Below are 16352 nucleotides of genomic sequence, written 5' to 3' on the forward strand. Positions count from 1 at the left end.
ACACGTACATACACAAAAATCCAAAGATAGTCCTTCATGCTTACCTGTGATTATTCTGTAATATCTCTTTTCTAACCCAGGAAAATTCTTCAGTATTTGGTTCAATATATTCAATCTTGCATCTCAGAGCTCGGTATTTGGCAAGACAAGGTGGGTTGGGTTTGGACAAATGAGTTTCACAGACATTAACCATGTCTCTTATTAGCTATAGGCAGAAATGACACACAGATATAAGAATCACCAGATATCAAAGCTAATATTTATATTACATCAACACTTTGTCAAAAAGATTGGGGAAAATCAATTTTCTCCCCAAAGCTTTTCATTAATATTCGCTGTTAGTAGTGTATTACAGTTAATAAAAGTCAGTTATGGTGGTGCACATCTATAGTCCCAGCTACTAGGAATGCTGAAGAAGGAAGATCACTTGAGCCCAGAAGGAGTTCAAGGTAAGCCTGAGCAACACAGCAAGACCCCATCTCAAAAATAAATAAAATAAAATGAAAATTAATAAAATTTCCTTACTGATAATAAAATATAAATATACATTAATAAACATAATTGTTAATAAGTTGTTTGTAGATACATTAAAAATTTCATCCTCATTACAGCACTGAGGTAGTTGTCCTCATTGTATAGATGAGGAAAGTGAGGCTCTGAGAAGTTAAATCAGTTATTAGAGATCTCAAAGGGAAGCTGGGTGTGGTGGTGCATGCCTGCAATCCCAGTTTAGGATGCTTAGGTAGGAGGATCATGAGTTTAAGACCATCCTGGGCAATTTAGCAAGGCCTTCTCTCAAAATAAAAATAAAAGGGATGGGGGTGTAGCTCAGAGGTAGAGTGCTGCAAGGTTCAATCCCCAGTACCACCAGAAAAGAAAAAGATCCCACAGCAAGAAGGTGACAGTCATTAAAGGGAATCCCAGATCATTAGACTTCAAGTCCAATGCTGCTTTATAAATTCATTTTGTGTTCCAAATGCAAGTGCTGTGTAGTCATACATAATGATGTTTCATTCAATGATGGACCACTTAAAAGTAGTCCCAGAAGATCATAATGGAGCTGACAAATTTCTACCACTGAGTTGCTTAGTGCCTCCTGCCTCCGGCTTCCCAGCCACCACACCCGGCTTAATCATCATATTTTTAAAGAAGTTCCCCTAGCACATTTTATTTTAATTTTTTCCCCAATATATTTTAAATAGTTTATTTCAGAGGTTTACCTGACAGAGATCCTCTTTCTTAGTTAGTAGTCTCAGGTTAACTTCTTCAGTGACTGGATGTTTGTGAGGTATTAATCTGTAGAACTCAGTCATCATCTTTTGCAATTGTTCTGCTGTTTCTCCATTTTTCAGTGATGTCTTTACTAGAAGGAGGATACCCTCTGCCTTGCTCACCTATAAATAGAAAGTAATATATACTTATTAAAATTAAATCTTGATACTCATAGAAGTGAGGGAACATAAAAAATATCTAAAATAATACTTGAACCCATTACAACTATCAGTTTTCTACTGGACAGCTGCTGTTAATTTGGATCTTAAACGTCCCTCAAAGGCCCAGGTGTTAAAGCTTTGTTCCTAGGAGGTGTTATTGAGAGATGATGAAACCTTAAAGAGATGGGGGCTTAGTGGGAAGTGTTTAAGTTATTAGGGAAATGCCTTTGAAAGGGATTGTATGACCCCAGCATCTTCCACATTCTTTTTTGCATCCTGGATATGAGGTAAGTGGTTTTGTTTTGATAGGAATTCCTGACATGATGTGCTACCTCACCATAAATCCAAAATGAAGGGACAATCAATCATGGACTGAAATAGCCAAAAGAAACATTTTTCTCTTTATAAGTCAATTATCTCAGATATTTCACTGAGGTGATGGAAAGCTAACTCTGTCACCATAAAACAAATGCTAATCTCAATGTGTAACTCAGTTGTGACAATGATGTTATGGGGACTCTTCCAAAACTTGACTCAGCCTAACTAGAAGAAAGAACCAGAGTCTTGTATTTCTATATCTATATGCACATGTATTCACATATGTACATATAGATGGGAATACTAATACAACTGTGGGAGACTTGCTTTTCATATGAGAAATGTTGAAAGATGTCAGCATCAAACCAGGAACAAAACCCACCAGATCACATTCCTAATTATACAAGGGCATTATTAACTTTATCCCAGGAAACCCTTTTCTCTCTAAAATAAATTAGTTTAATTCCACATGGGAATATCTGTATTATTTTCATATAAGAACACAGTTACACAAGTTGCACCATTGGGGATATCTTATTTCATTGTTCTTTGAATTTCCATTACATATAATCAAGAAGATATTCACATTTTCTGTTTGTTTTGGGAGCATGCCTGCTTTTCCTAAGATAGTCAAAAGGTGGGGGTTGAGGCATCTAACTGGAGGCCAAGACTTTCCATGTGCCTCAGCCTGCTATAAATCTCTTGGCCCAAAGGATCAGGCTCCCTAATTAGCCAGCACCAATAGCCTGAAACTGTACAGACAGGGATGTCTAGTTTCCTGGGAAGCTTAGTGCTTCTCTTAGTGTTCCCTTTCCTCAGAATATGAAGAAAGAACAGCCAGGAATGAATTCCAGAACAATCTAATCAGCACACAAATTTGTTTTTAAAGACAGACTTTATTCAAAGAGAGAGAGAATTTTTCAATATTTATTTTTTAGTTCTCGAAGGACACAACATCTTTATTTTATTTTTATGTGGTGCTGAGGATCGAACCCAGAGCCCCGCGCATGCCATTAGCACAAAATTTGAGGGTGATCATTTAAACTAAGAAACCAGAAAGCCGGTTCATCATATTCTGTTTCAAAAACATACTTTACTTACATCATTGAGGCTAATCCTGTTCACTGGCTTGAGAAGTATGTGTTCCAGATGGCCCAGAGCTTCTGCCCAAATCATCTCCACCAAATCACTCACCTCCTGGCTCAGGGTGCTTGAACTAATAACCTCCTCCAAAAGCAACTGCAACAACAAAATAACAAAGGGAATGGGGCTCAGGGATTGAGAACACCAGAGTTCAATTCCTGGACCCCAAAACAAGACAAAAGGCAAAAAACTAACAAAGCTGACAAAGGTGTTAGAAGAAAGAATTCAGCATACTCAGCCAGATATTATGGTTTGAGCATGTTTCCCTGAAAGCTGATGTGCTAAAAACCTCGTCCCCAGTTACAGTGTTGAGGTGGTGGAAATTTTAGGAGGTGGGGCCTGGTGGGAGGTGATTGTATTCAAGGGCAAGTAGAGATTTTTTTTTTAATTTTTTTAACATTTATTTTTTAGTTCTCGGCGGACACAACATCTTTGTTTGTATGTGGTGCTGAGGATCGAACCCAGGCCGCACGCATGCCAGGCAAGCGCGCTACCGCTTGAGCCACATCCCCAGCCTGCAAGTAGAGATTTTTAATTTTCTCAGGGGGAGGAGTCTTGTTTCCCTTTCTACTTTTCTACCAAGCTGTGATGTAACCAAGGGGTCCCTTGCCAGGATGCTGATGTCACGCTGTTTGAACCTTCTGGCCACCAGAATTGTAAGCCAAATACACCTCTTTATCTATAAAGTACCCAATTCAGGTTTTTTGTGATAACAGACAAAGACACCGGGTAATGCTTATACTCCAAGTCCCCTCTCTCCATCTCCTCCATATGTTCTTCTGTGAGTCTGTCCTCATCCCCATCTCTTTCTTCCCATTTTATTTTTCCTTATATCTTTCCCTTTATACTATAAGCTTTGGGTCTGTCAGTGGCATGCAATACTAAGTAACTTGGGAGGCTGAATCAAGAGGACCACAAGTTTGAGGCCAGCAACTTAGCAAGACCTTGTCTCAAAAAAGAAAAGAGAAATTGGGGGACTGAGGATGTAGCTCAGCAGTAGAGCACCTCTAGGTTCAATTCCCAGTATCACAAAACAAGCAAACAAACAAATATCCCATATGTAGTCAGGTTTAAGGGTCCTTGACTCATAGTTTAGACTAGAAATAAATCTTTTAAAAGCCATGAGGGTTCATTGTTGAAATAAGTATGAAGCAAGCAATCAATCTCATGGCTTGTCCTGGAACTCATTTCTCCATTAGCTTATTTTTAAGAGAGAGAGAGAGAGAGAGAGATTTTTTTTAATATTTATTTTTCAGTTTTCGGTGGACATAACATCTTTATTTTATTTTTATGTGGTGCTGAGGATTGAACCCAGTGCCCCGGGCGTGCCAGGTGAGCGCATTTCCGCTTGAGCCACATCCCCAGCCCCGCCCATCAGATTTTGTGCCTTTCTGTGAACTGACCATTCCTTTTCTTAAATCTTCATCCTTCATCTTTGCTCCTGCCAGTTTATTCACAATAAAGAAAATATTTCATGTTAAAAATATTAAATCAGGCTGGGGATATAGCTCAGTGATAAAGTGCTTGGCTAGCATGCACAAAATCCTGGGTGTAATCCCCTCATTTTCTGCATACATGATCCAATCAATAACATTAAAAAAAGTATCATTCAGTCTTACTGCTTGCAGTTTTTCAGATGCTAATTGAGTTGCTTCAGGTGTAAAATGTTCTCTGAGCAGAAATCCTTGATTCTTTAGCTCTTCGATGTAATTTTCATAATATTCACTTGCATCTGCAGAGGTTTTCTTTATAGTGTCTTTATAGTGTCTTCTAGTCTGTGAATTAAGTAGATAGCAAAGGTACAGTAACTTATTTACACACCCATCTTTTTATTAGTTTTTTTTTTTAATTCTAACTTGGTGTATATGACAGAACACATTACAATTCATATTACACATATAGAGCACAATGTTTCATATCTCTGGTTGTTCACAAAGTAGAGTCACACCATTCGTGTCTTCATACATGTACTTAGGGTAATGATGTCCATCTCATTCCACCATCTTTCCTACCCCCATACCCCCTCCCTTCTCCTCCCACTCTTTTGTCCTATCTAGTGTCTGTCTAATCCCAACCCCCAACCCCCTCATGAATCAACATCCTTATATCAGAGAAAACATTCGGCATTTGTTTTTTTGGTTTTGGCTTACTTCACTTAGCATTATAGTCTCCAACTCCATCTATTTACCTGAAAATGCCATGATTTTATTCTCTTCCAATGCTGAATAATATTCCATTAACACACCATCTTTTTTTTTAATTTATGTCCCTGCCATTAAGGAATTTAAAAACTCTTTTTTCTGAAAGAATTACTTAAATCTTATCTTTTGTTTTTCACCAAACAGCCTAAAACCTGGAGGTAAGGGAGAAAAAAGCCTGAGCAGGCACAACAGAGAGAAGGGACCCATTGGATTCTTTTAATTAAGCACTCATTCAAAGTCTATAGACTCTTGTTTTACATACTTACTATTCCAATGAACCTTCAAGTGTGACTTTCCAGCTTTTTAAAAATGAGAAATATAAATTGGGAGAAGGAAAGAAAAAAATACCTCATGAAGGAATCTTGTTAGTGACAGAAACATAGTGAAAATGAAATGATAGTTTGCAGCAAGGAAAAAATCAGAGAAGCTATTAGGTTGTATAAACAAATGTTAAAGGCTCAGAACAAGGGATCCTTTGGAATGGCACAGATTCTGCCCTCATTCTTAACTGCCTATAGACATGGCATTTTTCTGCTTTTCTTAGAAACCCCTGCCCCTTCCCGGGCACAGTGACACACACTAATCCCAGTGGCTCAGGAGGCTGAGGTAGGAGAATCGAGAGTTCAAAGCCAGCCTCAGCAAAAGCAAGGGGCTAAACAACTGAGTGAAACCCTGTCTCTAAATAAAATACATAATATGGCTGGGGATGTAGCTCAGTGGCCGAGTGTCCCTGAGTTCAATCCCCAATACCATCCCCCCCAAAAGAAGAGAAATCCCTGCCCCGTTGTGACGAGTTATCCTAACATTAACCCCAGAGAACACAGAAGAGTTTGCCTCAAATGGGAGTCCTGGTGTCATCTAGGTGTTGGGCAAGTCTGACTGGGGGTGTGCAACCCCAGAGGGGAGTCACACTACACATGACACTGGTAAGCTATCTTCCCAGATAGGTGGCTGCAGGACACCTCTGAAACTTGCAAAAAAGAAGTGTGTGTTCAAATCACTCCATTTAAAAAGGTAGATGCTACAGTTTGGATCTTGAATGTCCTTCAAAAGCCCATGTGTAAAGGTTTGGTCCTCAGAGTAGAGGGAGGTTAATAGGATGGAGCCTAATAGGAGTTCCTTAGGTAACTGAGGGAGGAGTTCTTGAAAAGAGATTGTAGAACCCTGGTCTCTTCCTTTCCTTTATTGCTTCTTGGTCATAAGGCGAACATTTGTGCTCTGCCACACTCTCCTGCCAAGATGTGCTGCCTCACCACAGGCCCAAAGCAACAGGGTTCATATATTATGGACTAGAATCTCCAGAACTATGAGCCAAAATAACTGTATGTGTGTGTGTGTGTGTGTGTGTGTGTGTGAGAGAGAGAGAGAGAGAGAGAGAGAGAGAGAGAGAGAGCGCGCGCGCGCACAGTGTTTGGGATTGAACTCAGGGCTTTATGATACTAGGCAAGCACTCTATCACTGAGCTACATCCCAATCTTTTCATAAGTTAATTATCTCAGGTATTTTTTTATAGTGATGGAATTTAACAGAATTTTGGGATAAATGCTTTTATCAAGACAGGCAAGCTGGAAAATCCTCTTCTGAAGAGAAGCTCTTTTTAAGCAGAAAAAGTTTAGCAGTTGGCTGGTTTCTTAATGAGTTTCAAGGAAACTAGTTAGCAACAGGAATCAACATTTTACCTGCACACCATCAGCCAGGAGGAAATGTGCAGATACCAGAAAAGGACAATCTCCAGGCTCCAGGGTGCACTGCAGCTCCACCACAGCTGTTTCTTGGCCTCCATCCACTCCTACCTGGAAAACAGGGCACACTTTCAGAAACTGCCCTAGAGAAACAAGCAGCCACATACCACATATGAAAATGTTGATTAAAATTATGATATAATACATGCTCATTTAGAGATGTAATTTAGAAAAGTACAGAAAAGAATCAAGAAAAAAATAAAAATTATCTGAAATCTAACTATAGAGATAAAATCACTATTAATATTATTTCCTCTTCTATTTTTTTCTACATATTTATACTACACCACTCTTCATATTTTTCTTACCACAGGGGGGAATGTTACTTTCAATTTATATTTTACTAAGATATCTAAAAAAAAAACAGATGTATTAATTTGAAGGGAAGTATTGATTTTCATTTGTGTGATTTTGTCAATTTTTTTTTCTTTTAAATATAAAAGGAACAGCAATTCAATATGGCATAAATACCTGGTATCAATATCAATCTAGCCTTGGAAAGTATTAATGACATAAAGGAGGACTTTTATTTTTAAGGCCATTATTAATATTTTATATTCTTAAAATCTGTAGTATGAGCATGCATTACTTTTATAATAAAACACTAAAATTTTTAAACATTCTTTTTTTTTTTTTGGACGGGTAAAAAAAACAACTCACGTATTTGGGAATATATGGTACCCAGAGGTGTGAAAAAATTTTCAAAGCAATGAGAAAATAACTGAATAGCAAAGTCACTCAGAAGATAAGCAATTTCTTTTTTCTAAATAGAAATCAGACTCTTACTTTTTCTTTTTTTCTTTTTTTTTTTAAAGAGAGAGTGAGAGAGGGGGGAGAGAGAGAGAGAGAGAGAGAGAGAGAGAGAGAGAGGGAGAGAATTTTTAATATTTATGTTTTTTTTAGTTCTCGGCGGACACAACATCTTTGTTGGTATGTGGTGCTGAGGATCGAACCCGGGCCGCACGCATGCCAGTCGAGCGCACTACCGCTTGAGCCACATCCCCAGCCTCTTACTTTTTCTAATGTGTTATATTTTGCAACTTCAAAATCTTGAGGAAAATAAGGAATTTCACCATTTTCTTCATAAAACCTGAAATTTGTAAAAATTAGAATTTTAACATTAAAATGGATTTTTAGGTTAAACAAAAATTTAAAATAAATGTCCTAATTCTATATGAAATACAAATCTCTAATGCGCTCTTTGGTATTCTATAAATTGGTATTCTAGAATTTGGTATTCTAGAAATTGTTAAAATATCATAGGAAGCTAAAAAGAAAAAAAGGGAAGAAAAAGGTGGGAGGATAATATCATGAAAATGAAAAGGAAAACAGTGGGATAGAGGAAGGGGACAGAGAAGAAGTGAGGAGGAATGGGTAAGAGGAATGACTGCAGAATGAAATTGACCAATTTATATCACATGAATATATGAATACATCACAATGAATTCTACTTTTATGTGTACTTGTAATGCACCAATTTAAAAAGCAATAAATAAATAGAAGACCAGTGGATCAATGAAAGGGAATTGTACTCAAGAGACTTAGGCAGGAGGATCACAAGTTCAAAGCCAGCCTCAGCAACTTAGAAAGTCCCTAAAGCAACTTAGTGAAACTGTCTCAAAATAAAAAAAAAACAAAAGGGACTGAAGTTGTGGTAAAGCGACCTGAGTGCAATCTTCAGTTAAAAAAAAAAAAAAAAAAAGAGGAGGAGGAGGCGGACGGCAATGAGGAGGAGGGGGAGAAGAAGAAAGGGAATGGTGCATTTTTAGGGATACTATGTGATAATTCAAGACTAGTATACAAGGTGTAATAATCAAATTGGCGTAATTAGCATTTTCATCTTTCTCTGCACAATTTTCCCCCTGATGCTCAGAATTGAACCTGAAGGTGCTCGACCACTGAGCTACACCCCTAGACCTTTTTAAGGTCTATTTTGGACAAGATCTTACTAAATTGCCTAGGCTGGTCTAGAACTTATGATCTTGCCCCAGTCTCCTGAATTGTTGGGATTTCAGGTTTCATCTTCGTGATTCTTGAGCTCTGATGTTGAGGAATGCATGCACCTGCACTGGAAGGCAAGAGGATGCTCCAGAAGTAGAGAAGAAAAGACTAGTCTGGAGATAGGCCACTGTATTTGGTTGGCATTCTAACCCTCAGCAATGGAATCTTTCCTCTCAGGACCACTGTCAACTCCTCTTTAAAATAAAGGATGAGAAAATAAATTCTTATCATCTATACTTTTAATTTTAGATTTTGTTCTCTTTTAACATTATTATTAATACATACAATCTGACCAAAGGTGATGGCTAATTAACACTGCTATTTTGAGTATGCTTTAAGAAGCCACATATTCCACTTAAATAAGGTCATTGTTATTTCCATTTTTTATTCTAAAGGCTATTCAGAAAGGTAACATATTGAATAGGCTGTGCTAATCTAACTACCATTTGAGGACTTTTTTTTTTAAATCAGTAAACCTAATACTTATATCCAATATTATATAATACTGAGAAGATAAAAATAATTATCACTACATAAGTTGAAGTAAAAAGTCAAATATGAACTTATTAAGGAGTTAGATAAGGAATATAAAATAATACAGAAGGCTACAAGTAGTATTTCAATACTGTGCTTGAAGTTTACAAAATATTTGGTTTACTCAGTGTCTTCCACATTTTTCTTCTCCGAGGAATTGTCCAGGGATAGATCATCTGTTTTCACTTCTAGAATTAAAACAAAACACTTGTTTACTACTCAAAGGTTTATTGTAATCAACTATTAACCTAACTGCTGAAACTGTTAAGATTCTTAAATATGGAGCATATTTGCTATAAAATTCTATTTTTTAGTTGTCCTTAAATATACATAGTTATAACTATACAAGTGGGAAAAGGGAAACATGTAAAATACTGAAAACATAGTGGGTATATGAGGTCTAATATGATTTATATTATTGAAACTCACTGATAGTCATGCAATTTTCACATAGCACTTTTCTGAGGATCCTGGAAAGCATAGTTAAGAAATATATTTCTTCTTTTAAAATATTTTTTTAGTTGTAGTTAGACACAATACTTTTATTTTATTTATTTATTTTTATGTGGTGCTGAGGATTAACCCAGCACCTCTCATGTGCTAGATGCTGCTGAGAGCCCCCCAAAATACATTTCTAATATACTTCAAGATCAAAATTATTTCCAGTGTCATAATGGCACAAATGAAGGGGTTGGGAATGTATTAGTTTAGAATAGGGAAATTCAAGGTCTTCATGTGAATTTTTGCTTCTTATTTTTCTTATAGAGGAATCATAACATTATCTTTAGAACTATGATAAATAGGAATGACATTTTTTTTCCCATTGCCAGGAATTGAACCCAGGGCCTCAGGAATGCTAAGTAAGTGCTCTACCACTGAGCTCTACTCCCAGTCCCAGTCAGGAATGGTAATGCATTCCTGTAGTCTCAACCACTCAGGAGGCTGAGGGTGAGGATCACTTGAGCCCTGAGTTCAAGGTTAGCCAGGATCACACAGCAAGACCCTGTCTCAAAAAAGAAAAAGAATGAAAAAGATCATCCATTAGTGTATTTATAGTAACACTGAATCTGAACAGATAATTATGTATATTGAACAATATGTTTTTTCTGTAAAAGGAGTTTCCTACCCTATTTCTGTTTTAGCTATCATTTTCTGAGACAGTAGAAAGACTGGTGAGTGTAGCAGCATTTCTGGACAAAATGCTTGTCTAAAGAGGTTTTTCCCTGCCAAAATTATTTTGTTTTGTTTTTTTGCTGCGATTAAACCCACAGTCTTATGTAAGTTAGGCACACACTCTACCACTGAGCTACACCCTCAATGCCCAAAACATTTATTGTGATATCTAATATATATCTGTTTTCTTTTTTTGTTTTTTGTTTTTTAGTAGTGGGGATTGAATCCAGGGATGCTTAACCACTGAGCTACATCCCCAGCCCTTTGTTATTTTTTTGTTTTGAGACAGGTTCTTGCTAAGTTGCTTAGGGCCTTGCTAAATTGCTGAGGCTGGCTTTGAATTTGTGAGCCACTGGGATGACAGGAGTATACCTGGCTCGTGTGTTTATTGTAAATTAACATTTATCAGAACTGATTGATTTGAGGTTTTGTTTATTTGTTTTGTTTTACTTATTTTGTTTGGAATACTGAGAATTGAACCCAGGAATGCACTACCACTGAGCTATACCCCAGCCTTTTTTATTCTTGATTTTGAGACAGGGTTTGCTAAATTGCCCTGGCTGACCTTGAACTTTCAATCCTCCTTGCCTCAGCCTCAAGATGCTAGGATTACAGGCTTGTGCCACCTCACCTAGCTGGTTTGTTTTTGAGACAGAATCTTGCTATGCTTTCCAGGCTTGTCTCTGGGTTTAAGTGATCCTCCTGCTTTAGCACACTGAGGAGCTACAATTACAGGCACTGCCTACCATTCTTAGCAGAACTGCTCAATTTTTTGATGTAACTCATGAGATGTGCGTTTCTCTATATTCAAAAGCTTTCTTCTTGGCCAGACTACAAAATAAAATCTAGTTTTACAAATGAGATATGTTTCCTTTGGGGAGATCATCTTTTGTAAGAAAGTTCTTTAGCATTATGCTCGTCATAAAATTTCCAGTCATTAAGGTGTGGTGATAACTTTTTAACAAAAAGGCTTTTCCCCTTCTCAGTTAAAATTACACTGCAAGTTTTCTGAGATTATCAGTAATTATGCAGTCATTTTGAATCTGAACAAACTAGACTGGATACTGAGAAATCTATTTATCTTGCTAAATTAGTCTTTCATCCTCCACTACTGTTTTCTGAGGTAATAAGAAGCCTAATTGTTTTTATAGTTTCTCTGGATAATTCTCTCTTTGCTGTTTTTTTTTTTTGTGTGTGTGTGGGGGGGGGGTCCTAGGGATTGAACCCATGGCCTTGTGTGTTCAAGAAAAGCACTCTACTAATTGAGCTAAATCCCCAGCCCCTTTGTCTATCTCTTTGAGAAACCAAAGACCTACAATAGCATCTAAAAATATTAAATATAATTTATTAATATATTAATAATTAATTAAATATATTAATATAAAATATTAAATTCTTACTATGAAATACTTACCAGAACTGCTTGCCTTTTCCTCAGGAGGTGGTTTGATGTCACATGACTTACTAGGATCATAATTTTTCACATCCAAGAGTCTCCTTTCTTTGATTGAGTCCCATATAAAATCTGGGCTTGTAATATGGACATTGTGCTTTCGGATGGCATTCAGTTGATACTGACTAAGAACATCAGCATTATCTAAGATTATATGTGTGCACTAAAGAAAAAAAGAGTCAATCCATTATGTATTAGTAAAAACAAAATTTATGTACATTTTTGTCTCTGCAATTTTCACCCTTACAAAAATCTTGTTTTAATGATGTCTGTAATATTTTTCCTCAGAACTTGAAAAATTTTGCAAATAATATAATTTATAGTTACATAAAAATGTTTGAAAAATCAGCAGGTTTTTAGGGCTGGGTTGTAGCTCAGTGGTAGAAGTGCTTGCCTCACACACGTGAGGCCCTGGGTTTGATCCTCAGCACCACATAAAAAAATAAAAATAAAGATATTGTGGGGTGGGCTGGGGATGTGGCTCAAGCGGTAGCGCACTCCCCTGGCATGCGCGCGGCACTGGGTTCGATCCTCAGCACCACATACAAAGATGTTGTGTCCGCCGAAAACTAAAATAAATAAATAAATATTAAAAAAAAAAGATGTGGTGTCCACCAAAACTAAAAAATAAATATTAAAAAATTCTCTTTCTCTCTCTCTCTTAAAAAAAAAAAAAAGATATTGTGGGGCTGGGATTGTGGCTCAGAGCTAGCATGTGTGAGGCACTGGTTCAATCCTCAGCACCACATAGAGTAAAATAAAGACACCATGTCCACTTATAACTAAAAAATAAATATATATTTTAAAAAAAGATACTGTGTCCATCTATAACTAAAAAAAATTTTTAAAAACAGTCAGCAGGCTTGTGTGTGTGTGTGTGTGTGTGTGTGTGTGTGTGTGTGATTTTGAGGATCAAACACAGGACCTAGGCAAGCACTCTACAACCGAGCTACATTTCCCACTCCAAAAACCAAAAGTTATTAAGAGTATGGATATAGATGTGCCATAATTGATTAAGCAGCACTAGAGGCTGCTTTCAAATTTTCATTATTGTATATAATGCTGAGATGAACAACCTCATGTATACCTCTTTGTGCATTTGTTTAATTATTTCCTTAGGAATGGAAAGGGAGATTCAAAAGATATTTGTCATTTATTTATTTTGTTAATTGATAATTTTATTTAATTTTCAATAGTATGTGCACATTGTAGCATATCTAAAAATACTAATAATATATAACTTTCTTTTCTCAGAGATACCTATTATAACTTGTCTCTCATCTATCTTTCTAGAGCAATTCTATGTATAGACAACACACATGTAAGTGCACAGATAACAGTATGCTATCCAGTCTGCTGTGCTTGCTTTTCCATGTGACAAATGTATTTTAGAGTTCATTCCTCATCATTATACAAAGGGTTGTCTCTTCCTTTATTATAAGTTGGCATGCACATTTCAAATTTATATAGGTTGGCAAAAAAAATTATAAAATGCTTCATGCATAGTATTTGAGTTTCTAAAAAGTATAAACCATTTTGGCAGTTCCATACCCAGAAGACAAATTAGATATGTATTATTCAGTTACCCACAGAAATGGTGAGGCAGGTAAATGAGGGAAACAGACACAAATCTGTGTAAACTAGAGGTAAATGGGGACATTCCATCTGTGGTATTCTGTTGGAGTTGAGCTTGCTTCCCAGAACAGATAGAGGTTCAATGTGGCCAATACCAGGGATGTATCCAGGGAAAGACAGGTTGGGTCAGCTCTATCCACTCATTAATAGGGGAGCAAATGATAGGGGCAGTCAGGTCTGAGACCTAACCCCTTCAGACTGATTTAAAAAATTATATATATATAGCGTTGCCCTCCTACTCTTACTGATAAGTGACTGTGGTGTGTGTTTTATATATAAAAAAATTATATATATAATATACACACATATGTATATATACATATGTGTGTATAAATATACATATATGGATAAAATATACATATATACGTATATATATACGTATATATATGTTATATATATATGTATATATATATATATATACACACACACACACACACACACATATATATATATATATATATATATATATATATATATGTTGTGGATGGACACATAGCTTTATTTTATTTATTTATTTTCGTGAGGTGCTGAAGATCGACCCCAGTGCCTCCCATATGCTAGGCAAGTGCTGTACCATTGAGCTATAACTAAATTTTTGGCCTAAATTTCATTTCAAAAACAGAAGTTAGTTGGGCATGGTGGTGCCTGCCTATAACCCCAGCAAATCAGGAGGTTGAGGCAAGGGGATGACAAATTCTAGGCCAGTGTAAGCAACTTAGTGATACCCTGTCTCAAAATAAAAAGGTCTGGGGATGTAGCTCAATGATAAAGCATTCCTGGTTCAATTCCCAATATGCTCTGAGAGAGAGAGAGACAGAAAGGGAGGCAGAGACAGAATATAGCTTCCTTCAGCCCTAAAACAAACAACACCAAAAGGATCAATTTATAATGTAAGTTTTCTTTCTGCCATCAGGAACCACTCTTATAGGTGTCACCCTTGTGTTGCCCTACTTCTTACTGATAAGTGACTGTGGTATGTGTTTTTCCTTCAAGAATAGATCTGGCTAGTATGAAATTATTTCTATTTATATCTTTGGTTGTGCTCCAATAATATCAGATTTACAGGGCATGTGGGATTGTTTTGTAGCTCCCAGAGCATGGAGAAGAAAAGGCTGGACCATCTGGCCTCATTTGACCCTCCTGGCCCAACTCCCAGTGGGTGATATTACAATTTCTTCTGCCTTCTCTGTATGTTCTCCTGCTGCCAATCTTCTTTGCTTACTCTTCCTAACCATGACCCATGTTCCCTGAAGGTATCATGTTAATCATACAGTAATTTGGAAATACCTGAGAATTTAACAACAAGGAAAATTTTCCACCATTTTCCTTAATGTCAGTTTGTAGCTTTTTCTTCTGCTGACGAGGTAAGTATTTGACTTTCAAACAGAAGGTACAATTTACAAAGATTCCCACAGTCATCCTGAAAGAAAAAAGTTTCAAGACATATATTTTAAGGAATCTCTTCTTAGTGAATATAACTGAAAATGCATTTGGAATCATTCTACATGTAAACTGAGAGAAAACTGGACATTTTTAAAAAGACACTGCAATCAAATTAGAAATAAAAAAACTGAACATTGTTATTATGGTTTGGATCTTAATGGTCCCCCAAAGGATCATGGGGGGACATAATCCTTTAAAGACTTGGTCACCAGCCTGGTGTTGTTCTTGGGAAATGGTGGAATCTTTAGAAGATTGGACCAATGGAAGAAAGGTTATTAGGGAAGTGCCTTTGTTTTTGAAGGAGATATTGGGACACTCCCTCCCTTTGCCATAAAATGAATAGGCCTTCTTTGTCACATGCTCTAGTCATAATGTATTGTGCCACCCCAGGCCAAGCAACTATGAACTGAAGCCACAAACCTCTGAAACCACAAACCTTTCCTTCAAGTTGATTTATCTCAGATATTTGTCACAATGACAGAAAACTGGCTAACATAACTATCTTAGTTTGCAGTATATGTGTTGGTTTTAGAATCATTTTTAGCTTTGTGCCAGGCATGATGGTGCATGCCTATAATTCCAGCAACCTGGGAAGTTGAGACTGGGGGATTCAGAAGTTTGGAGCCAGTCTCAGTAACTTAATAAGACCCTTAGAAACTTAGAGAGACCCTGTCCCAAAAGTATAAAAATTGGGCTGGGGATGTGGTAGAGTGCTTGCCTTGCCTTTGAACCTGTGCAAGGCCCCAGGTTCAAACCTCAGCACTTCAAAAAAAAAAAAAAAAAAGTAAAATAACATATGGGAACATAGTTCAGTGGTAATAGTATCCTTAGATTCAATCCCAGTACCAAAAAAAAAAAAAAAACAAAAACAAAAAAGAAAGAAAGAAAAAGAATTATTCCTAGTTTTTATGGCTAACATTATGTACAAATAATATTTGTACAGGTTCATAATATGCATCTCAATTTAAAAAATGAGATTTCAGTTGCACATCAGAACACAGAAATCCCCCTCTCTCCCACTCTTTCCCTTCTCCCCTTACCTTTTTTCTTTTTGCAGTACTGAGGATTGCACCTAGGGCATTGTGCATAAAACATTTTGTTATGGTTTAGATACGAGGTATCCTCCAAAGGCTCATGTGTGAGACAATGCCAGAAAGTTTATAGATAACATGACTGGTTTATGAAAGCCTTAACCTAACCAGTGCAATAATCCACTTGAATGGATTAACTGGGTGGTAACTCTAGGCAGGTAGGTTGTGGCTGGAGGAGGTAGGTC

At 36.8% G+C, this 16352-nt stretch overlaps 1 protein-coding gene across 4 annotated transcripts in view; it reads right to left on the reverse strand.

The window, feature by feature from the left end:
* PARP4 (poly(ADP-ribose) polymerase family member 4) overlaps positions 1–16352 on the reverse strand; it is a 94657-nt gene that overhangs the window by 72560 nt on the left and 5745 nt on the right. For all 4 annotated transcript variants that reach the window (XM_081292095.1, XM_081292093.1, XM_081292094.1 and 1 more), the window contains exons 2-10: positions 14921–15053; positions 11960–12161; positions 9497–9560; positions 7852–7927; positions 6775–6888; positions 4514–4669; positions 2853–2990; positions 1221–1394; positions 45–205 (exon numbers count right to left, since the gene is read on the reverse strand). In XM_081292095.1, coding sequence (XP_081148221.1) covers positions 45–205; positions 1221–1394; positions 2853–2990; positions 4514–4669; positions 6775–6888; positions 7852–7927; positions 9497–9560; positions 11960–12161; positions 14921–15052 — 1217 coding nt within the window. In that variant the 5' untranslated portion in view covers position 15053. The remainder of the gene's footprint in view (positions 1–44; positions 206–1220; positions 1395–2852; positions 2991–4513; positions 4670–6774; positions 6889–7851; positions 7928–9496; positions 9561–11959; positions 12162–14920; positions 15054–16352) is intronic.

Source organism: Spermophilus citellus, assembly GCF_964194105.1.
Source record: "Spermophilus citellus genome assembly, chromosome: 1".
Classification (NCBI taxonomy): Eukaryota; Metazoa; Chordata; class Mammalia; order Rodentia; family Sciuridae; genus Spermophilus; species Spermophilus citellus.